A 27,718-nucleotide genomic window follows, 5' to 3' on the forward strand; every position below is an offset into this window, starting at 1 on the left:
CTCCTCGAAGCCTTCTCTTCTCCAGGCTGAACAACCCCAACTCTCTCAGTCTGTCCTCGTACAGGAGGTGCTCCAGCCCTCTGACCATCCTTGTAGCCCCCTCTGGAGCCGTTCCAACAGCTCCATCTCCTTCATAGGCTGAGGATTCCAGAACTGGACCCAGTCCTCCAGCTGAGGTCTCCCAAGAGAGGAACAGAGCGGGAACAGAATCCCCTCCCTCGCCCTGCTGGCCACGGGGCACGGTTGGCCTTGGGGGCTGCGAGAGCACCTTGCCGGCTCATCGGACACCCCTGGGACACCCCTGGGACAGCTCTCAAGCCCCCCGGGCAGCCCCCAGCTCGCTCCTGGCCGGGGTCCCCGCTCAGCCCCGAGCGGGACGAGCCGCAGGGCCCGGGGAGGGCACGTGGTAGCGGTGGCGGTGGGCGTCGCGCCGTCGCCATGGTAACGGCGGCGCGTGTCCCGCGCGGCGCCCCGTAGCGCGGTGCGTTGTGGGCCGGGGGGAAGATGGCCGCCTCCTTGCTGCGGCCGTGAGCCGAGTCGTCGGGCCGTCCGGGTACCGCGGGACGAGGCTCCCCGCTCCTCCTGCGCGGCCCGCAGCTCGCCGATCCGCTCTGGGCTGTGCCGGGGGGGAGCCGCGATGGGCCGGGCGAGGCTCCCGCCGCGGGGGTAGAGGCGCGAGTGGAGGCCCCGTCCCCGCCGGCCTCGCCGCCCGCGCCCCGCCGGGAGGGGAAAGGCGCCGCTTCCCCGGGCTCGTCCTCACCCGCCCCCCCCCCCCCCCCCGCGGGGAGCAGCGCCCCGCTGCCCTCGCTCCGTTCTCCCCCTCGGCCAGCCCCGCTCCCTGCTGGGCTCCGGATTGCGGCGCGCTCGGTGCCCGGCGCTTCCCCCCCCGCCGATGGAGTCCGAGCTGCTGCAGTCGCCTCTTCTGGGGCTCGGGGAGGAGGATGAGTCCGACCTGAGCGACTGGAACTTGCCGCTGGCCTTTATGAAGAAGCGGCATTGCGAGAAGATCGAAGGCTCCAAGTCTTTGGCGCAGAGCTGGAGGATGAAGGACCGGGTAATGCTCAGGGCAGGATGGATTGGGGTGGGGGGGATGCGAGGTGGGAAGGGAGGAGTAAGAGCTGAGAGGGCGGTGGTACCTCCAGTAGCAGCCTGGTTTTGAGGGAAGTGCTGGGGGTTGGGTCCAGCAGTCTTAATATGCATTTGGTAAAAGTTTTCTTGTGAGGGTGGGGAGGCCCTAGCACAGGTTGCCCAGAGAAGACGTGGCTGCACTATCCCTGGAGGTGCTCTAGGCCAGGTTGGATGGGGCTTTGAGCACCCTGATCCAGTGGGATCCCCATGGCAGGGGGTGGAACTGGGTGGGCTTTGAGGTCCCTTCCACCCAAAACCATTCAATGATTAGGAAAAGCAAGCACGCAACAGGTCAAAAGTACTGATTCCAAGCTCATGGCAATACAGTTTGTGAGCAGTTTCCTAATTTAAGGACCTTAAGTGAAATTTCAGTGCTTGATGTATTTCTGGAAAGACAATGAAATTTACGAGGTCCTAAAGAGCTCTCTGGGTCAGCAGGTTAATGATGTAAGAACAGGGTGCAGTGAGTGTAGTCATTACAGTTGTCTGGTGGCAAAGATGTACGGAAGCTTTGTGGTTTTCAAGCTCGCCACCAGCTTGTTATGTGGAATATAAAATTAATGTACTCTTTGTGCGTGGGGAAACAGAGGTGATGTGATTTTTAAAGCAGAACATAGTTACTAGATGAAGCATTTAACTGTAGGAAAGCAAGGTGCTTCTTTTGTGTTTGAATGCATGTTACGCATTGATCTGATAAAGCCAAGTGTGGCAAAAATGACCCCTGCCAGGGTTTCTGGAGTCTTATATTGTCTCCGTATTCTAACATAAATATTTAAGATAAAAGCAAACAAACAAAGTACCTTAGAAATTAACCATGGATAATCAGCTCCACTCATCCTGTTCTTGGAATACGCTTTGGTTACAGGACTCCTTAGATCTCACAGTTGTTTTCCCCATTATTTTGTGTTTATGAATATTTATTAGGGTTTTTGTGACCAAACTTCTGTTCTGTTTGTGATCCCTCTTGCAATATTATGGAATAACTTGGGAAGGGCTGTTGAAACTCCATCCTGCGGTTTCTTTCAGAGGTGTTGTGACCAGGCTGGAGAACGCTGTGCAGGGGTCTGAGTGTTCCTGGAGACACGTTCACCAATGGTGATGGCTCTCTGAAGTTCAGGGGCCTGAACTAGAATAATTTGTCTGATTGGAATCAGATACTGGAGATTTGACTTGCCAGATCAATAATAGATTCAGCGGAGTTTCTGGATGTATTTTAAGTGAGATGCAAAACACAAAGGTTTGTGTTGTGTCATCTTTAAAGGGTTTTAGCCAAGGAGGGATTTTTCTGTAGTGGACTGCAAGGCGTGATGAGCTTGCTGGTCTGTTTTAATGATCCCTCTGCCTTCCTGTTATTTCCTGATCTGCAAAGTTGTCTTTTTCTAAATTAAGCATGACATTGACTTGGTGAAGATAATCAATAGGTTGTGCAGCATAAGCCTGAGTACAGTGGCAGCAGTCACCTCTCTTCTCTGCAGTTGTTGGATGTTTCATCTGTATGTTGCAGCCAAAGGGACTTGTTTCAGCGGAGAAGAAAGCAGCAGTTATAGAGATCGTCACAGCCTACTGTCCTTACTCCTATGGAGTTGCAGTTTCTTCTTCGAAGAGTCTCTGTGCTGTGAATGGCATGTGTTTCACAGAATAACATGCTGCTTGCTGTGAATGAGCTGAGTGACACTGGGCCCTGGATCATTCTCCAGGATAAGGAGCCTTGGTTTTGTACATGGAGAAAATAATAGCAGATCTGGTTTCTTCTGTTTAGTCCTTCTGTTTCCACCATCCACTTGAATCAAATAATTTCTTCAATATCAGGATCAGTGGTGCTGCTGCTCATACATCAATGGTATCCAGACAGCTTTATCAGGTGTTGTTTGAACAAACTTGCTGTTGTGTATAGTTAGTTTTTACTTAAGAACAGGCTTGTAGGAATGTATAGAAAACACATAAAGACATCAGAGAAATAAAGGGAGGCTGACTTGAGAAGTTATGTACTGAGAACGTATTCATTACTTTTAAATCCTAACTGTTATTTTTCATGTTTTGTATTTTATTCAATTTTTTAGCTATTGTTGGATGTCTCCTTGGCATTTGATATGATTTAATAAACTTATCCAGATTTCAAATGGTGAGGGAAGGGGTGTGAACGTGGGGTGCTTAGAATGTTGTATGGAAAATGATGTTTGTTAAGTATTTTCCCCCAGCTAACTCAGGTTGGCTTAATCCTGTGGAACAGTTAATGAAGCCGTAGAACGTGGTTTGACCTTGTGTTACATGAACTAGCTGGCTGGTTCCCGCTGCTGCCTGTTTCTCATAGTCCAACTGGAAAGAGTGGCTTGAATGTAACAGGATCATGCAGCAAACCAAGCACCTTAGTGAAAATACAGGAGCTTGAGATTTGTGAAGGTTTTATTATGAAGCAATTTGGAATAAGAGCGTGAGGGAGGATGTGCAGGAATTTGTCAGCTTTACTGTCAGGAGGTGTACTGGTGTGGTTAACACACCAGAGGGAAGGGATGGCATCTAGAGGGACCTGCATGAGCTGGAGAGGTGGGGTTGTGTGAACCTCATGAGGTTCAACAAGGCTGAGCGCAAGGTCCTACACCTGGGTCAGGGCAAACCTAAGCACAAACACAGGCTGGGCAGAGAATGGATTGAGAGCAAACTTGAGAAGGACTTTTAGGGATGTTGGTGGATGAGAAGCTCAATGTGTAGCAATGCATGCTTGCAGTCCAAAAAGCCAACTGCATCCTGCGCTGCGTCCAAAACACGGGACCAGCAAAGCAAGGGAGGTGGTTCTGTCCCTCTGCTCTGCTCTAGTGAGCCCTCACCTGGAGCCCTGTGTCCAGCTCTGGAGCCCTCAGCACAGGAAAGACATAGATCTGTTAGAGGGAGTCTTGAGAGGCCATGAAGATGATCAGAGGACTGGCTTCAGAAAGTTTCCTCTCTTTCTTTTCTTGCTTTAGAGCATTATTTCCCAGTGATTAGAGTTTTGTGTTGCAGCCATGCTTGCATCGGTCGGTGCTCAAGGCCCCTGGTGTTGGTCTGTAGCTGCTAGTCAAGCTAAAAGCAACGCAGTCACTTCCCTCCAGGCACGATCCAGCTGCAGGTCTGTCTGTTGTGTTCCTCAATTTACGTTAGCTTCCTTTTCTTGTCTCTTGCTGCTTTGTTCCACAAGCCAGGTCTGATTGACTTCAAATGTGCTCTTATATCCAAGATGCTACTGCAAGAGATTTTCTTGAGGGCTGCAGGGGCTGTACCTCTTGGAGTGAGTTGACAGTGTGGAAAGCATTCCATTATTTTGAATCTGATACATTTAACTTGTCAAAGCTTGGGATGGGAACCATTATTTCTATTTAAACACACTGGCCTGTCTCTGAATCAAGAAATTCTCAAAGATTAACCAAAACAAGTCTCAGTTTGCCTGAGCTGCAGGTAAATCTGCGGCATTTTTCCCTGTGAGTCATGATAAAAAAACACAGGCAGTGGCGGATTTTGCCCTTATTCATCATTTTGAGTAGTCCTAGGGAATGATCCTGGCTTTGGTATAGTTCTAGGAAATGATTCACAGAGATTTAGGAATAGAATGACTTCATCTTGCTTCATCGCTCCAGAGAATCCAGCATTCATATGAACTTGAAGATTCTTTTGAAGGCAGGATCTAATGAGAGGCAAGAATCAAATCTAGATAAAATAACTCAACATTAACGGCCCCCCCTTCATCCAGAAAGAATGTTCTGAAAACATTTAATCCTTAGTCTCCTGCATTCATGGACTACAAATGCCATCTCACTGACACAGCTTTGATCTATTATTTATTTTAAAGAATGTTTTTGACACAAGAGGGTTGGAATTATGCTTTGTGTATTGAATTAAATTTCTCAGCCTCAGCAGCAACCAAATAATGAAACTTGATTTAAATAAAAAGATTTCAAACACACTGGGTTTTACTGACAAGTTCCTACTAATTCAGAATATTTAAATTAAGATGTGCTGTACCTATATTGATTTCTAAAATAAACAGAGCAACAAAGCTGGTTGTAATAGTTTTACTAACATTTTTTTTCCTGCTGCATCATAACTTGCTGAGTGAGAATTAAATCATGTTTTTATGAGAAGAGGAATATATAATTAGGTTTCAATGGAAATGCAGATTGAAGCAGGGCCGCATACAAATGCACTTAATTCAAACAAGCAGAGTTTACCTGCCTGCAAAGGAAATTAATGAAGGATGGTAGTGTTGGGAGCCGGCGTGCATCATTTCAGCTTGAAATAGGTGTGTCAATTGAAGGAAGCTTTCCAGAGAGTCTTGTACAGGCTGTAGCTTGGCTCTTGTCTGCTCTTAAAGCGCTGGGGGCCCAACTTCCCCTCTCTTCTAAGTCCAGTTCAGCATCCTTCTGTGAGCTGAAGCGGGGCAGCAGGAACCTTGTGGAGGAGAGGCTGGGAATTGGTGTTTTGACAGCAGCCGTCACTGTAGTTTGACTTATTCCATCTTAAATGTCTGTTTTCTGTTTGCTTATGCATGATCACAAACTGTTAACTGTGTTTGTATTGGGGAACTTATAACCTGGTAGGAGTCTGGGAGCTCACTCAAGTCATCTGTAGCTTTGTTCTTGCCCTGGCAGGAAGGTGAGCTCTTGGGGACACTTGCCTGGAGTGCCTTGCTTTGATGTTTTAGCATGGCCCCGAGGACTGACGATGGCCTGAGTCTTTCTTCTAGGTCAGTGGCTGAAATACATTTTAGTTCTGTGGTTACCAAGAGTGGCAGTTGCTGTCTCAGAGAGGTGCTAATGGGCTTTACAAATGTCTTTGACACCAAACCAAGCCTCCAGCTTCTCCCCAGCTGTAAAGAGCTAGCACCGCCATCGCCATTGAAGTTAAAGATCTGTATCCTCTCTTATCTGCAATGATCATTTTGAATTCAGGTGGTTGTGTATTGATTGGGTAGAGTAGGGAAGCTTGCACTGTATCTGCCACCATCTGCATGTGGTTTTGTGCCTGGGCAGAGAGTGGACTTCGGTAAGTCGGCTGTAACGTCTCTGAAGAGTCTGGCTGGCCACGCGTTTTGAAAGGAAAAGATCTTATCTTTATACATCAGTAGGGAACACTGAGATCTTCAGCTTGGTCTGTCTCATCCGATGAATTTTCTCACTTCAGCTGAGACCTAGAGGCTGTACAAGCAATGCTGTTTGGTAGCTTCCCAGGAACACTCCACTTAATCTCTTCCAACGCCACAGCTATTGTCTCAACTTCAGTCAGACTGCAGTAATGGTAGGATGCTGTGCTAATTCAGTGTTTTGCTCTGGACGGCTTTAGGCTTTAACTTTTGTTGTGTTAGCTCCGTTAGCTCGGGTGAAGCATTAGGATAACTCCATTAGTTTATGTAGTTTCTTATACTGAGTATATCCAGGGTTTGATTTTCCTAATATTGCTGTGAGGACCTTTTACAAGATAATAAGTAGTTTTTTGTGACGGTTGAACATAGGGAGTAAAGGCGTAATGGTACATCTGTGAATTTTTGAATTTCTACTTTTGCCAGCCAGGTGGGGGACAAAATAGATTTTGTGAATCTAAAATTGTAGTGGCTTAATATAGAGAAATGTCCAGGAGTCTTATTCCTTTAAATAGCTCCCTGTGAGTGCTTCGTTTTAATTACATTTGCAGTATGAGTAATAAGTGATAGAAGTGCAATCTAATGTGTGGGAAAGGAGCTGGCAACGTTGTCACGTGCAAAGATAATTTTAGAGTGGGGAGAGACTTCACCGCTAGCAAACGGAATGACAGAAATAACTATATCTGTGTTTCTTCATTCAAAAAAATGCAATGAGGGAATTCATATGTATGTATAATGTGTTTCCTTTTTTGTCCTGGAGACTGGTGTTGCTGTGCTACTCAGCATATGGAGAGGAGTTGGGCAGTTGTTGCTACTTAAACTCAACGTACATGTTATAGTGGTTAATTACCTCTACCCCCAGCGGGCAGGTGTTGTGGAAGTTTTGGAAATGCTTTGTTAATGCTTCTCTAGTTCTTCCATTTCTTCTCTCTACCTTTGTGTAGACAGAGAAATTCAAGTGCAACAAATTTCCTTGGAGGTTTATTTTGTTTGTCCCCATGAGTTATGTTGGTTTTCTGGGAAGTTTTGGGTTTGATTGCATCTTTCTCTGAGATGATGTTTTAATTGGCTTGCTGCTGTGCTGATCTCCTCCCCTTGAATGTTTCCAAAGGTGCCTGTTAGTGTGGTATGGCCGTGGATAACAGGAGACTATCGATTCTTCTCTGTGTCTCATAGCTTTAACTGGCATTTCAAGTCAATTGATAAACTGGAGATGTTTGTCTTGCTCTTCTGTAAAGAATATACTTTAGATAAATTGTAGAATCGCCAGGTTGGAAAAGACCCATCGGATCATCGAGTCCAACCATTATCTAACCAAATACTTGAAAAAGCCAGGTTTGTGTTAAAGACATTCGTTCTCTCATACGAAGCTGTGATGTGGGGTGCAATAAGTGACAGATGGACTAGGAGCCCAAAGAATTCCTTCTTATTTTTTTGTCGCAGTGCTTCTAGCAGTGACACCCTCACCAGTATTTTTTCATCTGTATCTGCATGTATTTATTTATCCTTACTGTGTTGTGGCAGGGTGATCTACAGCTGGAATAGCTTTTTCTGGGTAGGGAATGAGGGTGGCAGCGTAGTTCCTGCTCTGCAGAGGCTTGGTTGTCTTCCCTCAGTGACTCTTCCTTTCTCTCCCATTCTTCCATGACACATCAACCATAAGAAGTTTAAATCCCTTGAAGTGATCAGGTGGTTAAGCCTTATTAATGGTGCTGTTCTGTACTGTGTGGCTGTCAAACACAACTAAACTTCTTCATCTTATGTTCCTGATATTTCAGCTGAAGTTATAGACGCCCTTTTGTCCTTATAATTTTCTCCTATTTCATAGAATCATAGAATCATAGAACAACCAGGTTGGAAGAGACCCACCGGATCATCAAGTCCAACCATTCCTATCAAACACTAAACCATGCCCCTTAGCACCTTGTCCACCCATCCCTTAAACACCTCCAGGGAAGGGGACTCAACCCCCTCCCTGGGCAGCCTGTTCCAGTGCCCAATGACCCTTTCTGTGAAGAATTTTTTCCTAATGTGTTTTTTCCTATTTGCTCCTCTAAGCTCAGGAAACTTGCTGGTTTAAAAAGTGATTTTATTGTAGTGAAGTTGGCTGTAGCTGAGGGACGGTGTGATTCCTGAGCAGGTGTCTGTTGGGTAGAATGCAGTATTGACTGGTTAAAGATCTAAAAATGTCTTCCAGGAATAATTTGAAATATCAGTTTGTTAGGAAGATCTGCACATGATGAAGTAAATCAGTGCATAAGAAGGTGGAAACCTGTTGAAAGACTGTGCTCGACAGGAGTGGGGGTGTGGTAGAATGACAAAAAGAAGCCTGTGTAGAATGCAAAGCAGATAGAGTTGTGCTGAGGTGAGGAGGAAAGCCATTGTCACAGATCAAATGAGGAATAATGTCTAGAAATTGTCTCCTCTTGATTTTTTTTGCATGTTTTATGAAGAAAACGAAGATCATAGAAGTAAACTATTTGCTTCCCATTTTCATTATTTTTAAGGAATGATTGCAGGGACAATAAAACACCGTTTTGGTTATCTGCATCTCAGCAGTGGTTTGAAGGCAATATTTTGAAGCTTGGCTGTGACACCATAAAACAGCCTGCTTGACTTTGTAGATTTAATCTCAAGAGCAGTTCTGTCCTGCAGGATTACCTTTCATCTCCAAGGGCACCTTCAGGAGCTGAGGTTGCCAGCCTAGTGTGTCCATAGATGTGATTCTCTGTCAGACAGAGATGCAGGCTGCTCTCAGAGCAAGTAAACAGAAAGTACGTGTGTTTATATCTTGGATATTGACTGACAGTAGTGGTTCATCTGCAAGTGTAAGCAGTGCTGATAAAGTAAATAGTGAAGCTGGCAGTTAAAAGTCTGTTTTACGAGGAGCATTACCGACAGCTCTTGAACTTTGTGTAGTGCCTGCACTCACTGGGTAACCGAACGTGTTGGACATAATAAACCTCTGATGAAAATTTGTAGTATTAGTGCAGAATACAGAGGTTAGAAAAGGAAAACAAGCATGGAGGAGGAGCTGATCTAGGAATCTAGTGAGTGCTGTCACAACAGCCACAGCAACAGCCGACCTTTTGGGCTACAGATGGCTGAAGACTACCTGCAGAGACGTTGAATTATTAATGTTAACTCAAAGTATTTCTTTGCATTCTGCTATTTTTATGGCTCTGGAGGAGCACACTGAGATTTTTCTTCATAACAATTTATTTCCCCTAAATTTCATATAAAAAAAACCTATTAGAAACTGAATGCTCATTGGTTCTAGGTGTTTTACCTTGTGAATTGCACAGGTGAGTTGCAGAGGACTGGCACAGCTCTCTTCTTTTGGTACTTGAGCTGCTAAAGGGGAGATAAATTAAAATGAAGAGCAACCCTTGATTCACAATCCTCTTGTACAGTGTGGTATGAAATGAGTGTAGAAGGGTACCAGATTAGAGCCTAATGGTGTAAGTGAATGCTCAGAGGGCAGTGCGTTAAACAGACCCCACTTCTGCAGTAAGGATCTGTATTCCTTCTACCTCTGCACCGGGCAGAGAGAAGTCGTGTACATGTGGGATGCATTCCAAGTTGCTCCTCTCCGAAACCTTTTGTTGGTTTTGTGTGTAGTTCTGTGATCGAGTGAACCAGGAAGGTCAAGTTTTTGTCTGCTTGTTCAGAAGCGCATTTGCAAACTGGCATTTCCTCAGCAACGCGTTTTGCACCTAAGCCCTGGAAATGGTGCCTGACCTATTCGAGGGCACCTGGACAAAGTGTTGCCATGTGTCACCTCTTGGCTAGGAGCCTGTGATGGGAAGGTGCCAGGGAATTCAGGATGCCCATCTCCTCCTGTGGCTGATCTGCCATGCGTCCTGTTGTCCCCAGGAGAACCCCTCTCCAGCTGAGTGTGTGGCTTGCTGCCAGAGGCCACCTCGCTGTGAGAAAGCCTGTCTGGTGTGGGGGTCATGTATTAAACCTTGGGAAAGGGAAAACCTGGCTTTCTAAGTGTCTCAGGATGATCTGTAACTGAAATTCCAAAGGGAGAACAATGTTTTGTGTTGCTAAATATTGCTGTTCCTGCTCAGTGCTCAGCGAGCTCCTTGTGGAAGCGTTTAATGGCGTGTCTCCAAAACAGGGAACATCTTGAAGTTGTCTGTGGAACACCTAGCTGGCTTTGCCTTTCGGTTGTGCTAAATGTATGTAAATGTATATGAACTAAAATGTCCAGAAAAGTCTTTAAGAAGGGGATGAATTTGCTGAACGAGTCGGCAGAATTGAACCTGCTGGCCAATGAAGATTCCCAAATGAGGTAGATATGAGGATTTCTCAGTCTGGAAATCTGCCCTAGTATTTGTATTTAGTGCTGATAAGCTCACCCTCAGCTCTGTAAAATAATGTAGTAGCATATATTTTATATTTAATGCTGACTTAATCTTGTGTTTGTATTAACTCACAGAGGCAATTGTAACTCATTGGCATAAGCCCAGGCAGGTTTATAACGGTTGAGTGTTCATCTGTGTAATGCTTAAACAGAAATTTTTCAGCTTGAAAATTGCAATGTAGAAATAAAATATTTATGGGTTTTAAAATGCCCATTCTGAAATGTGAGGTGAAGTTCTTACCACGAGATGCAAAGTTTCTCATAAATTGATTGCTTGACTTGGTCTTGGTATTACTTGAACTAGAAGGTAGAGCAGCTGCGTGGCTCTGCTTAGTTGCTTAACCCGTTCTTAGCTTATAACAGATCCTAGAATCATAGAATGGTTTGGGCTGGAAGGAACCTTAAAGCCCATCCAGTTTCAACCCCCAGCCATGGGCAGAGACGCCTTCCACTGGACAGGGCTGCTCAAAGACCTCTATCCAACCTGGAGCTGAACACCTCCAGCTATGGGGCAGCCACAACTGGCAACCTGTGCCAGTGTCTCACATCTTCAGCATCTGCTGAAACAGGGTGTCTACCTGCAGTCCAGACTGGAATTGCTTCCAGGGATGCTGCAATAGGAAAAGTTGGACTCCTTGTGATTATAAAACCTCAGGTTTTCAACCCAAGCCGTTCACAAGAAGATAATGGAATGGTTTTTGTAGCTGAAAAGAACTGCAGAAATGGCACTGATTTTGGTTTGTGATTCCTTCGGGCAATGTTCCGCTCTCATCTGCAAATCTGTTTTCTCTCAAAATGAAACAAGAGGTGAATTAAAGATATTGTATGAGTTCTCTGATCTTTAGTATAATATGTACATTTGAATGCCAAATACTTTACTAAGAATATTTTGAATAGACACAGAACCACCTTTGCTTGCTTTCTCTGATTTCTGTTGGATTTAGGGTTTGAATTCAATGTTGTTGTTTCTCAGGAAGAACTTTTTGACCAAGTGGATTTTCCCATTTAAGTATTGCAGGTTTTGTGACCCAGAGTTATTAAATAATTTTAAATTGGATGCAATACAAAATTCGGATTTTTTTTTTTAACATTCTGTTTAGTTTTTCTTTGCATACAAAGTATGGTGTAGAGAGCAGAGTCCACAATAAGAACTTCTAAGGTTTTGAATTGAGCCTTTGCTGAGAAAGCATTTTGAATATGGGTTTCCCTGGGAGCTTGCCAAATACTCTTACGCTTCATTTTTTTAATTCTAACAACAATCCATTGAAATGTGTCCTGGTGGAGATATCCCTGAAATGTAGAAAAGAAAATTTCCATTGCCTTAATGACAGATGAGCGTGTCCTAGTGTGTCCTGTACTGATAAACTTTAAATGTGCTATGAAATTTCTGGTAGGGTGTTCCAAAGCGGTTTAGAAATAGGAAAAGAATTATTCTGCTTCTCGGGCTCTGCTTTCCTTTTGATCTGTAATGATTCAACATCTCAGATGGATGTTGAGCAAGAGTCAGAGGGGAGCGCGGGCATGCTGTAACTCTTCCTGAAGTTGTCTCTTTATTAGCAGAACAAACAGTCGTGAATGCAATCCGCTGGGTTCTCGTGGGGAGGCAGGCGAGGGAAATAACCCCATTTGTCTTTGGGATCTCTTAGACTGTTACTTTTCATTACCGCTTTGCTGTCTGTTTTCAAGGAGAAATGCTTATTTAAAACACAGAACTGGGGAATAGAAAATAAATATCAGCCTGTTCAGCATCAGTCACAGATCAGACGTTACTGGTAAAATATTGAAAAATAAGACAGTATTAAACCACAAATGGGAAACGATAACTAAATGAGACAGAAAAGATTGCTTGGCAGATACTTTCTCTTGAAAGAATGATTTATTTGTTTTTTTTACTTCTGATAAGTTGTTTTGTCCCATAGTTTTCTTTGTTCCCTTCTGGTTTTTAGCGCCCGTTTGCCAGCACGCGGTTCCTTCTGGGGCTGCTCATGCTCTTTTAAATCCCTGTCCGTTCTGCAGCTGTGTGAGCTGGCAATGGATGTGGCATCCTGAGAAGGCATCCTTGTAGAAGGGTTAAAGCACAGTAGTTCTGTCGTGAATAGGTGTTTAGGGGTCATTCTTTTGTTTTATCTTCTTTCTCTGAGCAGGGTCACTCTCAGGCACTTCTGTGTTGCTTGACATAGTGAAGGATTGATTACCTGTTTGTTCTTCTGTTAAATATTGTACCTTTTTTCGTGTGTGGTTGGATCAAGCTGGAAGTCTTAGAAGGGACAACATGCTTCTTACTGATTTAAGCCCATCTGATGGGGTTTGGGAAAGGGAAGGCAGGAAAAGTTGACAACAAATAATAATTGTGAAAGATGTTGCTTTCTAAATGAAATTCTTTCCCTATCTGTTGTTATCTTCTCAATAGATATGTTTCAGATTCTATGTTTTAGTAAGTATTTATTGCAATGTAACAGGATGTTTTCATTGGTGCCCTGGTCAATTCCGGACCTGAGATGGGTGAGTGGGAAGAAAGCCAGGAGAGGCTGAGGAGAAACAAGACACTGATGTGTTGAGTACCAGGCATCTGTGCTACTGGATAGAAAGCATTTAAAAATCTGTCCCTGAGGCTTTAAGACCAAAGGGAACTATTTTCATCCTTTGCCACTTCTGCGTGGCAGCGTTCATCGTGTATGAGCTGATTGTTCACAGAGCCTGGGAATGGATGTGTTGGTAACTGAGGGTGTGTGGAGCTTCCACATCAGCCCTGATCACCATCAGAAATCAGGCTGTTTTTTATAACGTACACATTTTAGCCCAGAGGAATTGAAAAATTTTGGGGCTGTTCTTCCTTTTAGTAGTGCTGGGTATTGTTTTGTTACCTTTAAACTCACAGAATTATAGAATAGTTTAGGTTGGAAAAGAACCTTAAGAATAGCGCAGCCTCGTGTTTTAATAATGCATTTCAGTTGGACAATGACTAATTTGAAATAAGTTGCAGAAGTCCAGTGATATCTATTTCCATGGTCTAGAAAAGAAGAATGGTCTCTGGAAATAATAGTAAGGAAAAATCTCGGCTCTGTTCTGTTTAAAAAAGAAAAAAATCAATCAGTCATGATTTGCTTAGAATAGACCATGTTAAAGAGCAGGTAACAAAGTTTCATTGAAATCCTTTAGAAGTTGCAGTAGTTGTGGAGTTTCAACACACATGAAAATTGGTTTTGTTTGTGCACTAAGCAAGCATTTCACTGTCTGTCTCTGCAGATGAAGACTGTCAGCGTTGCCTTAGTTTTGTGCCTAAATGTTGGTGTGGACCCTCCTGATGTGGTGAAAACAACTCCTTGTGCCCGCCTGGAGTGTTGGATCGGTAAGTGCTGAGGACTTTTAAGCTCCAGCTAACTGTGTTAGTCTTGTAAATACTGAGTCATCGCACATACGTTCATCTCAAAGTTGTGTGTTTCTTGGACTTAAAACGGGGCTGAACAAAGGGAAATCTATCATCTGATTCCACTCTGTCTGTATGAGTTTAAATGTCCAGTAGTAACTGCCGTCATGGGTTATTTTTCCTGCTTTGTTCTAAAATGAGATAGCATGGAGGAAAAAAACCCAAACTGTTAATTAGTTATTCAGCTTTCTTCTAATTGTTGTTGATTTATGAATATCTAAGGAAATCTCTGAGCAGTATCATTTTTAGAGCACTGTGGTCTGCAAAGGTTTAAAATGATCTGCATTATATGACAGAGAAACATGTTTCTGTAAAATGCATGGATTTCACTGCACATTGAAGTGACGGCTCTGGGGTGATTTTAATTGGGATCATGAATTCAAAAGGCCTAGAATTATTCCCAAGGATGTCCTGCCAGCAGTTCTAACACCTGGGCTTGCTACTTTGATGCAGTGTTGGACTAAATTCCTGGTTTTTTTGTTAACAAGTGAGAGTTGTCTTGGTTTTGGAGATCAAGTCTGATTATGAGGATGAGACAAATGGGAAGTAGTATTAGAAGGAAATACCTTGTGTAAGAAAGCTTTCTGGGTTTTATCAAAGAATTAAAAATGTTTGGTTTTCAGCAAGTAACACACAGGCACTGTTATCCTGAACTCGGGGGTTTACCGTGGACTGCAGAAGAAAATTAATCATTGCACAAACTGAATTTCTTTAAAAGCTTTCAGAACGTCTTGTTCCTAACCTTGTCTTACCTGCTTTATGAATCACAGCATCTCATTTTTTTTCACCTAAAAATGCTGATGACTTTAATGCAGTTAAAAAGCCATGAGCATGCACTAATGAATACATCTGTTCAGTGGAGAGAGCAGCTCTCATTTCTCATTGATAGACGAGTAGAGTGCAAAGAGAATGAGGAGCATTGCGGAGTCATTAAAATAAAGTTATTAGTGATTATCATCAACAAAGAGAATTTTGAATGCAGTTTTTTAATTAAGTTTCTAGTGTGTGCGTATACAAGTGCTCATTTCCATTTCTGGCCAACTTTAAATTTCTGAAAGAGGTAATTGCAAAAATGTCCTGGTTTTTTTCCTCTTCTATACAACAGTCCAAGAGAAGGTAATGATGTGTATTGTCGAAGCATGATGTCTTTGCCAGATGTGCAAGGGAGTGTGGAAATTATTTTGGTGCTGTTTGCAGCTGAGCTGGGATGGCAGGCTGGTGCACTCAATGACAAATGGCCATCACCATCAGTGCTGCTTGCAGTTCTTGTTGTGCCTTCCAGGTGCACCCTTAGAACATTGGAAGAGTTTTGTCCTTCTCCAGAATTAAGCCTTAGCTAAGACATGTGCTACGGTGTCAGCCTGGCACCATTTGAGGCACGGAGAGTTTTGTGCCATGGTGATGTCAAAGGTATCTTGGACTGGCTTGTGTCACCGCTTTGGTAGCATAAGCTGTACTTAAACAAAGAATTTGTTTCCATTGTTTGACTCTTGGAATGGCACCAGTGTGCTTTATTTTTATGTAGGGGTATTGTTAATAATGCTAATTACTCTGGAGGTGTTCCAGAGTCCATGACCTACATTCCTCTGCAATCAAAGTGCATGGGAAGATTTTTAATTGCTTCTTCTGAAGTTCGGTTTGGTCCTTTTGAAGGACTCCCCCTCTTCCCCACCCTTATGTGTTTATGCTGTTTTTTGTTTCCTTTCTTTAATTTGGGCAGCCACTAATTGCATATTAACGAATGCAAGATGCCATGAGGCAGTGTGGATGCTTTTGGGGCATTGCTCTTCAACATCTCAAGGATATCTGCTCACCTTAGAGCTCTTGCAGTTTGAAGCAGCAAAGCTGCTGTAGCATATAGAGGTGTTTATAAAAGATACAGCAGTGAGTGCTGCAAGTGCATGATCTGTAGTGGGGAGTGGGTCCCCATTCCATCCAGGAGACAGATCTGGTGAGACCCCTGGAACCACAGCTGCAGCTCAGCCAGGGACTAAAATTTAAATAAAATCCTGCTTTCATCCTACTTTATTATACTTTGTTTCTAACAGTACAAGGTAGAATATTTGTGAAGATTTTTTAAAAATAAGTACTAATTTGGTTAAATGCTTTTTGAGTACTTTTTGTAAATGGGAAAATATTAGCTTCTAGGGGTTTTGGAACTTCTTAATAGTGTCAATTACATGGCCATATTTTTTTTGAATAAAGCGTATAAGCTGAAATTGTATCGGTGTGCATGGATGGTGGTAATTATCTAGGGATAAAATTAACTTAAAATTACAAATGACATTTAATCTCTGAGGCAGAAAGCAATGGAAGTAAATGAAGCAGGATTTTGCATTCATTAGGAAAAAAAGTTGATCATCAAATATTTAATCAATTTAATTTTTTGTCATTATTTACTATGGAAACCTTCTTTTTCAGTATTAAAAGAAATCAATGTTATGCCTCTCCTGTGTTTCAAAACAAAATTGTGTTTATTACCTTCACAAGAGGCATCTTTTTCCATATTTGACAGTCATCAGTGATTTCTAATTTATATTTGAGTGAAGAATTTGGGGATAATTTTTTGGGTATTGCACCCCAGTAAATTCCATGGAGAATATAATGTTTGTCAATTTACAGTTAAATGTGTGAAAGGAACCCACATTAAAACATCATTAAACAATCTCTACTGCAATCAGAACACCGGAGAGTGAAAGTGCAGAGAGCGTTCGGCTTCTTTCTTCTACAGTGGGGGGCAATATTTGTGCTTTGAGGGCAGACTTTGGTCTTCCAGGTTGTAGGTCTGGATTTTACAGAAACATCATGTGGAGAGGCTGAAGGTTTAAATGTGGAAATAATTTCTGCTTCTTGGCAAGCTGACTGGTTCAGTTGTGGTCAAAAGTACTTATTTCTTTTATATTTCCCAGATCCTCTGTCAATGGGTCCTCAAAAAGCTCTGGAAACCATCGGTGCGAATTTACAGAAGCAGTATGAGAACTGGCAGCCTAGAGTAAGTATTCCTTGGCCCTCCCCTCTGCAGCCAAAGATGTGATACCCCTTCGCGGTAACATTCTGCACAGACTGAAAGCAAGGAGACGTGTCTGCTGTGTGGCATGGTGGTCTGGCAGCATTTGTTGCTTCCTTCATCTATCAGTGCGAATAAATTCTTGCAAGCTGTCAGACTCTATCTCTTTCTCTCGCTGATGCCCCTCTGGGCTGACACCGTCTTTGATCACATCTGGGTGTTTGTTTAAAGCACTAATTACTTCTGTGATTTCTTTTTTTTTTAGATTTATATTCCTCTGACTTTATTGCATTTCTGACACGTTTGGAAGTTTTTAGTTCTGAATTTATCGCTTCTTCTGTTGTAAAAATGTGTTTAGCCTCAGCTGGCTCAAAATTGTGTCCTAGCACGGCTCAAGATTGTGGTTGTCGTTTGGAACAGTGAATGTTGAACAGGCAGTAGCTGAGGAAGGCTTTTCCGTTTGTTGTAAAACATCATTTCAGAGCATTGGTAACTGCTAATTCCAACCTTAGAATGTGTGTAGGTTTTGAGAGTGAATGTTTTGGAGGACAGTAACACAAACCAGGAGTTAGACACATGCGAGCAACCGGCTGTTTATTTCCTGGCTATTTATGTTTTGTAAGGTCTCTCTCACAATGGGAAGTGTTTTGCTTCTGGGTATTTCGATGTCCACACTTTCATGTGTCTCAGTAAATAAACTACAGAAAGGTCTATAGAATGAAATTTGAAGTCTGCAGCATTTTCCAGATAAATGCAACCCCCAAGGTAGAATCATCTTCACTGATAATATTCCTCAGTCTGTTCATGTCCTTCTCTGTATGGTCTAGGCAGTTTGGGTCAAAGTATTCCTCTTCAAAGTACCTGGACTATTGATTACTAAAGCATAAATTTATCGTTAGAACCATGTAACATGTAACCAAACAGAAACAGTAACTTCACTGAGTGAACCTACCTGTAGATTTACTTGAACATTTTTCCTTACGGTGTGGTGTTCACACCAACTACGTCTTCGTTTTGTGAGGAGACGTTGTTTCTTCTCTTCCTTTTAGATTATCTTCAGTAATAATAATGGGCTGTGATTTTGTCAACACCAGGAGTATATCTTTTGTTTCTAACATTGCTCACAACCTTATTTAATGCATAAATACTCTATGGAGCATTTCTGTAAGTGTTTGTCGGTGTTTAGGTTGAGCATGGTCTGCAACTGGAGAAGTTACTGGTATCTCCCTGTCTTCTGTGTAGGATGACACATTGAGGAGGCCTTTGTGCTAGCAGTGCCGTTAAGTATTTTTAATCAGTCTTTCTGTTTAAATTGTGATGAGTTACATTCATTTACTTGTTACTTTATAGTTTATGAAATCAGTAAAGATAAATTGCTGCTGCTGTTGTGTTCAGGTCTTGAACACAGAAGCTCTGAACATCCCTGCTCCTATGGGGAGACTGAGAACTTGAGGTCTTGGCTTTTTGTTCCCCCAAGTCTTCCATTCCTGCATGAAGGACCAAGACCTTCAGATAAAGGACAAGTGGCTTTGAGGTTGCCTTTGCAGTAGTAAATATAAACTTTTCTTTTGCCAGACACTGCTGAGGTTATTCTTCACTGAAAAACGGGTCATTGGGGTGAGTTGTGAAAAGCAGCCGAAGTGTTATGGTTTGTTGTATGCATTCAGAGTCCTTCCTCTTCCTAACTCAAACCTGATGGAACTAATAATCTATTCAGAGCAATTTGAATGTAAATACAGCTTGCCTTTGATACTTCCCTGCCTCCTTATGCAGGGTTGATGGTCTAGAACTGAGTTTATCATTCAGTAAAAGCTGAGTGTACTGCCTGAATGAGTCTTGCCATTTTCTGTGGGGAAATATTCACATTACTAAATCTGTGGGCAATTTTCTGTGGGTATGCTTGTTTTTCTGAAGTATTTTGTAAGTATTTTTATGTAAGAAAGACCTGTCTTGAAGCACCCATGGTATGTATTTAAGACAAGAGAATTTACTCTTGCATTTTTCCTCTTCGTACATTTACAGCTTTTTAAATCTCTCTCTAGCAGCCCAAGAATTTGGCAGAAAATTCAAATAGCACCTGAAATCAACTAGGAAAGTAAAACGTTTTGATGCATCCACATTCCTGAAGATGAGGGACAGGCACCTAGGAGCAGCAGGTACCCGGTGTGGGCCAGCCACGCTTTGCCTAGTAGAGTTTGCACCAAACATGAGGCAGCCACTGAGCTCAGATGTTTGTGTGCAAGGTGCCTGGTTCTTCACCGTAAATCACAGCCCTTTGAAACATTGCCACGCTAAACACGTACCATTTTATTGCACTCCACAGGGCTCTTGAGTTTTCTGCAGTAATAAAGAGAAGTTGATGTGCCATCTGCAATAAAACAATAGGAACATTATTGAATTTCCTAGACCTTCCATATAAATACTCATACATCTAGTTTTGTCTATTTCTTACTGTTTTGGAATGGTTGAGGAATTGATAGAAGGAAGGCAGTTTGGGGAAAATGAGTCGGTCTGGAAAAAAAGACCAAATCATTAAAAATCTTCTGAAATATCCAATGTTACTGAGCTGCCAGTGTGGGTCCTCACATCAGGAAATGCCTGTCGGCACAGTCTGGCTGAGAATGCACAAGTGGTGCTAACTCCTGGTTAATGGATCGTGTCAGTAATAAATGCAGTGTGAAAAGTCCTGTGCCATTGCTACCAGTGCAGCCCTCCTCTGCTTATTGTTGCAGGATGCTATTCAAATACATGCCTGTTCTTGTTCTAAATACAAATAGCTTAGGTGAAAAAGCCTTAAAAGGGGTAAGCATGAAAATTCTTTGCTTCTGGAAGCTCCCAGGCTGCACAGCTGATGCATATTTCCTTCCAGGTCTTCTTGAGGCCCTTTCTAAATAATTTATCGGCTTGCCATCACTTGAAGTATTTCTTCTGATTGAATTTAAGACTTTGCTTTATTGTTGTGTAGCTACATAAATTTGTGTGTGTCAGGAGTAAAAAACACTTCAGCTGTTGTTTCATCTGCAAAATACTGCAGTTAAACAATATTCAGTCATTTCATTGCAATTCTCAAATGAAAATTTGACTGGGGGGAGGGAGTAGAAGAGGAGAAAGCTGCAGGCGTCATCTGTCTTTATAAAGAGTTTTCTGAACAAGTAAGAGTTCTTGCAATTCAGTGCAAAGATAATTTAGGAGAAGTGGAAAGAGGAAAAAGGCAGCCGTTCTCTGATATTACCATGGGTGTTGAGTTTCTCTGGTCAGAGAAGGGGTTAAACCTGAGGGTAATCTGGAAAGCAGGCTCAATTACAGGGGATAAGAGGGGTTGCTTAAGCAGCTGAGAAGGAAAGGAGGAAAAGGCAGTGAAAGTTAAGAGCACAGGACCCCATAGTGCCCAGTCTGACTAGAGGGGAAAGGCTTTCCTTAGCATCTAGGGAGATTTTGGGACCACTAGGTTAGAGAATATCTGGTTCAGCTGAGTTGCTGGTTGCAGGATCTAGACTAGAGAGCTTGGCAGGCAGGGTCAGGAGAGCCTTGAGCTGAGAGAGCATGTTGTATCCCTTTAACTGCCCCAACTAAAATACTGTAAACTTCTCTTGGAGAGTCTTCACATGCACTGTATTTTAAATATGTAGATATGAAATGGATTGCATTGCAATGTTTTCTTTCTACTTCTGGTCTTGGTTTACTGCCCTGTGCAGAACACAGCCTGTGGTGGGTGCAGGGTTGCAGTAAGGGACCATCTAGAGCTCTCCTTGGCATGTGTGGGCAGTAAGTAGCAAATATTTTCCCTGTTGTTTGGATGCAAATGTCATTTTCTTGGCAGCATTGCATGTTATGCCATTCAAAAGGCAGGAACCTGCCTTAGTTTGAAAGTCAAGAGATCTTGTTTGGAAATAGGAATAATAGACTGCGAATTCTGAGTGCTGCTGCAGTGAGGTGGTTTATGGAGGTGCAGCAGGTAGCGTGGATTTTTATGAGCCAAAGTTACTGTTACTTAAGTCCCAGTTTACATCCATTTATCAGCAGACTTGGGCTCTTTGCTGGAATGCTGCAGAGCTGAAGCAGAGGGGTTAGTGGAGAGGAGGAAGGTGTGACTTGGCTTTCTGCTGCTCCTCTGCACAGCACTCAGTTCCTGTTCCTGTGGACTGGCTGGCAAGAGCGTGGTTCTCTGCATCCTCTTGGCTGGAGTTCTCTGAACTGGGCTGCAGTACTTGAACAGCACCCGTCACCCTGTAGGGAACAATCATTGTATGCAGGATTGTACAGAACGCTATGAGATGAGGTCGTTCTGTGATTGCTGGCTCCCTTCTTACGAGCGTGCCAGACTTTATCTTTCTTTTCTCCCCTTTCTCGTAATGGGCATCTCATTACTTGGCTCCTACCCTTCCCTAGACAGCAGTTCCCTTCGTTTCCATTCCTGTGTGTATGCCTTTGAGAATGGGGCTGTGTAGCCAAAGGCAGGGCTGGAGGTTGAATGAGGCGCAGTTTACATAATTCAGGGCCTGCTATGAAGTTGGTCTGGTGCATATGCTTATTAAATCTGCATGAAATTACAGAATTCTTTTTGTCAGGTATGGCTTTTGACCAGTTTCTTTCTTTAACTCGAAACTGACCAGTGAATTCACAGGACCACAGGACCTTTTCTTCTTTTCTCTCATCTTGCTTAATAATTTTGATCCTTCTATTGTGGTTTCTACTGGTGAATCCCAGTGGCAGTCCTACACCAGGTGCTTTTTCAAATACTGTTCTCTATTCGCTGACAGAAACTTTCCCAGTCTTGTCACTGGAAGGTCAAAACCTGCTGTTGGTAACTTTCTGAAGAGAGGTGAGGTGAGGTTAGACAAACCATCTCAGAGCAACTGAGGTTGAATGGGACCTTGCCCAGTGAAAATTAGTGTCTGAATTTTTTTCAAACCTCCCTTTTCTGGGAGTTTGTGCTGTATAGCGGTCCTGGCACAACTGGCTGAGAGACCACTGAAACCAGATGTTTGTGACTCCCTTGGGTGTGGTTTATTAAAGATTCCCTTTTTTTTTCCTCCTTCTTTTTTAATTTTTCAATTGTGCTCTTGCAGTGCACAGGAGCCCTGGTCATGGAGGGGCATTGGGTTGAGCCGAGTGCTGTACAGATGAGATGGAAACCACTCATGCACAGCTTGTAGGCTGAAATAAGAGCGATACAAACAAGTGGAAGAGTACAAAGAGGCAGTGAAACAATAGCTGTTACTGTGGTAGGGTCTCAGCGTAACCGCACTGAGACTCTGAACGGGCTGGTGGATGTTACGGTGTGGTACAGTGTAGAAGTAAGAAGCAAGTGGTTATGGGGGGGTTGTGAAAGTGCAGTCATCAGTTGGAGGAGAATATCCCAAAAGAAACAGATTTGGAACAGATAGGTTGCTAGGTAAACTTGGTTTGCATGCAAGGTTACTGAAAGAAACAAGATTTGGAAGGTGCAATGAAGCAATAGCAGAGCTGGAAGAGGGGACATCTAGTGAGCAATTACAAATGACCCATTCCTTCAGCCAGAGCAATGTGTAGTTGGCACATTCATGAGATCCGTAGAGAGTCCTGACAGTCTTGCTGATGGAATTGTGATCCTTGGGAGCTGGACTGTTACAGAAATAAGGCTCCAGTTATGATACACCAGAGTTGAGCACCACAGTGGGCTAGGAGAACAGGAGAGTTCCATTCTCTGCTGTATTTGAGGTTGGATGTCTCCAGGTTGAGGCTCCCAGCAGCATGTGTCCCGTTGTGTTTAACTATGGAGGGTTTTAAATAAGGGGTTTTCCTGTTTTTTTTCCTAATCCAGTATCACATGTTGTGTGATGCCTTTTGCAGCTTGCATTCACCACTGAGTGATGGTCTCTGAGGAAACAGCTCATACAATACAGATAGATGATTTTGTTTTGTGACAAGCCTTCAAGGAAACAGTGATGCTTTCCTGATCAAAAGGCTGCTCCTTTCTCTTTTCTGGTTGTCTTTCCAACAGTTTCTCTTAATTTCAAAGGAAGTGCAGCCAAGATACTTGAAACAGATAATTTAAAGCCTCTACCTTTTTGTGCATGTTTTCTGTTGTTGATGTTGTTGTTTCCCTCATTAGATATCTCTGGGCTTTGATACGGTTTCTGAGGTTTCATTCCTTGCGTTGCTTCCTTCTGCCTAATTAATTGGTAAGTTGCCTGCTGCACATCAAAGGTTGAGCATTTCCTAAAGAGTAACTAGTTAAGCATGAAAACTAATTGAACACATGACCTAATTATTGGTCTCTCTGTGAGTCACCCTTTTCCTTTATTTCTGTAGGGTTTTTCTTTTAAAACAACAGCAAATACTAATTGCTCCTGCAAAAGAAATGCTGTAGAATTCCAAAGGGGAAAATGTAAAGTGGAAAAACTTGCACTTGGTCTCCCTACTCTGCAGATACACGAACGTGTAGCAAACGAAGAAGAAAAGACATTGTGACCTTGTTTAACAAAAGCAGGTTTTCCTAAGAGGACTATGTTTGTTGGTTTTTATTTCCCAACAGCCTCTGGAATTTGGCAGCTATTTCAGGCTCTGCAAAATTTTGCTGTATCAATCCTTTGCTGTCTTGTTAAAGATCAACTGTCTTCAGCAGAAACCAGCAGGCTTTTCAGAAAAAAAAAAAAAGGCTGTCATAGAAGGGTCAACAAGTAGAAATGCCAAACCCAGTTGTTCACGTTCTCATTCTGCCTGAAAAATGGTTGTGGTACCATTTGGAGTTTGATGTTTGTGCTGTTTTTGCAAAATATTCCTCTAGAGAAACTAGTAGTTTAGCCATACAAGCACAGATTGTAAATATGATAAAAGGTGAAAGCCACTTTTTGATGTCTTGTGAATAGGGAGAAAATCAGGGCAGATTAAGCAGGATCTGACTGGTAATTTTCCTTTGGGTAGTTCTCAGAGTGGGCTGCGACCCAACCACTATTCATCCACAGCATCGCTTAGTAGAGGAGAACACGAGAGCAGGGTTGCACTTTAAACCATCAATAAAGATGCTTTGCGTTGAAGCTGCTCTCTGTTGTGCTGAAAAATCTGAACTGGGGCACCTATTTTCTTCTGCAGTCGGGGCATGAAGTGTCAGGAGGGAATCACGGTGAGCTGCTGTGGAGGTTTCAGCACAGGTTTCCTGGCCTTTTGTAGCCTGAATTGTAGCAGAGTATCTGTAGGCACTGCTGATGCGACTGCCTTTGCATGGGAGGGGCTGTTCCACCTGTACATCACAAATCTACTCTAGCAGTGATGGCTAAAGGATTTGGGAGTGAGCTGCACACGTGGAAAGCTCCCAACTCTAGTTCTGGGGCTCAGTCTAGGCAGAGTGCGCATTTTAATTCTATTAATAATGAGGAAAACAAAGTGCTAAAAATAAAGCAGAAACTGTGAGATTGCAGCAGTCATGTACTTAATGCTGATTTCTCGAGATTTTTTGGGGAAAAATGAAGCACAAAAAAGGGAAAAATAGTTACAAGCATGAACTGATGTGAAGAAGCGTGTTCAGAAGCTGGAAAGACAAGGAAGTGTCATTAAGCTGTTTTGTGAACTGAACTGTTCATGCATTGCAGAGCAGCAGTGATCTGGCATTCTGGAACTGAGTCAACAAACTTGCAAAATCAGTTTGGTGGGGAAATCCTCTGGGCATTGATGTCTTGCTGAAAGCCTCAAACGCTGCAGGCAGGAGTGACCTTGAATGAAGGAGATGGGGCAAAGGGGAAGCTGTTGCCGAAGACTAGAAAGAGAAGTTTGAACCACAATGGAAAGGGCTTTATAAGGAAACAAAATTTGTTCCCATTTTATTAGAGAAGTGATGCAGTAATGTGGCTGCTTAGATTTATTTAGGTTAGTGTAATAACCTAATATTTAGATTAGTGTAGAGGTTTGGCACTCTTTAAGATCGCTGAGCTGCTCAAGGCACTGCTGCACGGTGGTGCCTGTGTCAGCCGTGCTCTCTGGGATGCATTCCTGCATCACTGCAAGACAGAGGCTCCAGAACACCCGCTGCTGCTTCTGCACATTATTAACAGCTCCCCTTGAAAATGCAAAGAGTGACCTGGTGACAGCTCCCAGGTACATGTTCAGGTGCATCTCTTCCCTGAGCCTGGCTGCTTGGTAAGGGAGCTGCTAAGGGCATGAGGCCACCAAGAACCAGATTCTTACTTTACCTACTGCCTTCCCCTTACGTGCTGCTTCATTTGCAGAAGCAGTGGTCTTCCACCAAGGAGGAACTTCCTGAGACTGCCTCCAGAATGCTTTTCCTTTGCTTTATTGTTCAACGTCTGAACTCCTATTAATTTTGGAGTCCTGTAAGCAGTCATTCAGTAAGCATGCTTTCTCTTGGTTTGCTTTCCATAGTCTTCTGACAGCAAGATCCATTCGCTTCTAGACTTCCTCACTGTTTTGGTGTTGTATTTTGTCATTAAAATGAGGCCAGAATTGGCAGGCGAGCAAGATTTTTGTATTCTAAGCTATTTTCACTTGACCAGTGTACTCTTAATGTCAGTTTGTCCTAAGATGTGAAGAAAGACTTGATATTAGAAAGGCTTCTTGAAAGAGATAAGCAGCTCTGCCTGCTCAAATCTGATTAATGTTTTTCTGTAATTGCCACCCAGCCTCTGTATGACCTGGTTAAAAATACCTTGTCTTTGTGTTTATGCGAGTAGTGAATGACTGGTGATTGGAGATGAGGAGAAGCCTTCTGCAGATCCACTGGCATTGACCCTGGCACTCTTTATCTGTTAAATAGCACTGGCCATCCCCAGGATAAGGATTCAGTCACTGCAAACCTGGGCATGCAAATTATATTGTATTATAGGCAACTGAAGCTTCTTTCTGAACAGACATCCCTTTTGTGCAAAACCAAGAGCATTAACAAAGAAAACTACTTACATTTTTATTTATATTCCTGCTCGTCTCTAAGGCAGAATGAGAAAAGCCTGAAATACTTTTGTTTTAACTCCTTTCATGCGGATCTTAACAACGCACAAACCTCTGCACAATTGTTTTTAGTTTTTCCTGACTCATTAAGCTGTTTAATGAAGCAATATTCAGATTAACAAACAATTATTTTGCAGTCAGAGGAAAGCTTGAAATTACTAAATAATTATTTAGTATTGAAAAGATTAACTTCTTATCCTAGTGTGAATTCAGGGTAGCAGTACCTCCTGTTGAGGACAATTCACATTGACCAGAATCGTGCTCAAAGACGACCAGTCTGAGGATTCTTACCCACCAGGTTCTGGTCCTGTGGCTTAAACTGGTGTCCAAGACATGGATAAGTTTATGTTTAAAGAACGAAAAGATGCAATGCCTGAAATTCTATAGAGCTCTTAAAATAGAGGTTATAACGAAGGAATGTCACCAAAATGACACCAAGTTACATTATTTGACTAAACAGGTTTTAAAGATGTATCCTGGTATGTACTTAAAATCCCGTTGGAGCGTTTTGTGATGTGACCCATCAAAGCCACCAAGCTGTCAGCAGACAGTTCTTTTACAATTTACTTTGTTTAAAAATAAACGATTATATACAGTCATCTCTAAACATTTATTTTATTTGCATAGATAGGGAAGAGTTCTTGCCATACAGGGCAGGCTGGTGAGTAGAATTTCTATCAGTCGTGGAGGAAACTTGTAGTGTGGAGCAGCTGATAACTGCTGGGAAACACATCCGTCTCCTGAACCTAGTGTATCAGAGAGACAGGGTTTGTAGTCTTGATTTTTGTCCTCTCTGTCAACATCAGTTCTCATGAACAGACTGCTCAGAGGTATTTTTTAGGAAGTATTATTGAATACTGAATCCACACAATGAAGATTAGGTACTTTAGAATTCCTTTCACATTGGACTTAAAACCAAGGTCAAAGACTCTGCAGAGGAGAGGTAAAGTCACTACACTGCTGACTACAGTCAGGTGAATAAATGTTCCACCCCTTCAGCTTAGCTCCAGTAATGCATTTCGTCCTAGACATCTCACAAATTAAGCTGTTTAAGTCTTGGGCTGCTTGTGAATACATTAGCATGTAGGAGACTGAAGATGGATGTTTAAAATGCAACAAATATCTCCAGGGGACTTGCCCAACACTTGCAAGAGTCTTCCTCGTGGCTTAATTTAGCTTTTAAACTAAAGTATCTCTAAGTTATAGTATGTCTTCACTGTAATTAATAATTTTCAGGTTATCAATAACTTATTATCAGAAACACTTTTTCATTGCCTGCCTTAACCAGGTTAAGCCGTTGCTTGTAACATCAATTTGGGATTTCCAGCATACTCCCTTGTACTTAAATATGCAGGTTTTATTACCTTTGATTAATCCTTATGAATTTACATCAAGGTAATTTCATGTGCCCACAGCCTGAAATTAAAAACCTAAAAGGTGGGTTTTTTTTAAAAAAAAGATAAAGCCTGGATCCTGTTGCTCTGATTGAGAATAACTTGTATTTGCATCCCTGTGTCTAAATCCAAGAGTTATTGTGGTCATATCAGCTAGGGATTACAGGCAGTTGAATTTTTGATTGATTGATAGGAAGTATGAAATGAAATCACTTCTTCCATCGCTGAATTGATCTCTGAAGTTATCACATCACACACTCTTGCAGCTCTTTATTTCTCTGCTACCCATGTTTTGCAGTCTGATGACCTGGTGCTGCAAAATCCTGCTCCGGCAGAAGGAAAC

The 27,718-nt window shown here is 42.7% G+C and overlaps 1 protein-coding gene across 3 annotated transcripts in view; it reads left to right on the plus strand.

Annotated features, from left to right (window-relative positions):
• The first annotated feature begins 746 nt into the window (after nt 1-746).
• Nucleotides 747-27,718, plus strand: part of RPTOR (regulatory associated protein of MTOR complex 1) — a 147,573-nt gene continuing 120,601 nt past the window's right edge. For all 3 annotated transcript variants that reach the window (XM_069872897.1, XM_069872899.1, XM_069872900.1), the window contains exons 1-3: nt 747-1,054; nt 13,854-13,956; nt 16,944-17,026. In XM_069872897.1, coding sequence (XP_069728998.1) covers nt 893-1,054; nt 13,854-13,956; nt 16,944-17,026 — 348 coding nt within the window. In that variant the 5' untranslated portion in view covers nt 747-892. The remainder of the gene's footprint in view (nt 1,055-13,853; nt 13,957-16,943; nt 17,027-27,718) is intronic.

This window comes from Phaenicophaeus curvirostris, chromosome 19, assembly GCF_032191515.1.
Source record: "Phaenicophaeus curvirostris isolate KB17595 chromosome 19, BPBGC_Pcur_1.0, whole genome shotgun sequence".
Lineage (NCBI taxonomy): Eukaryota > Metazoa > Chordata > Aves > Cuculiformes > Cuculidae > Phaenicophaeus > Phaenicophaeus curvirostris.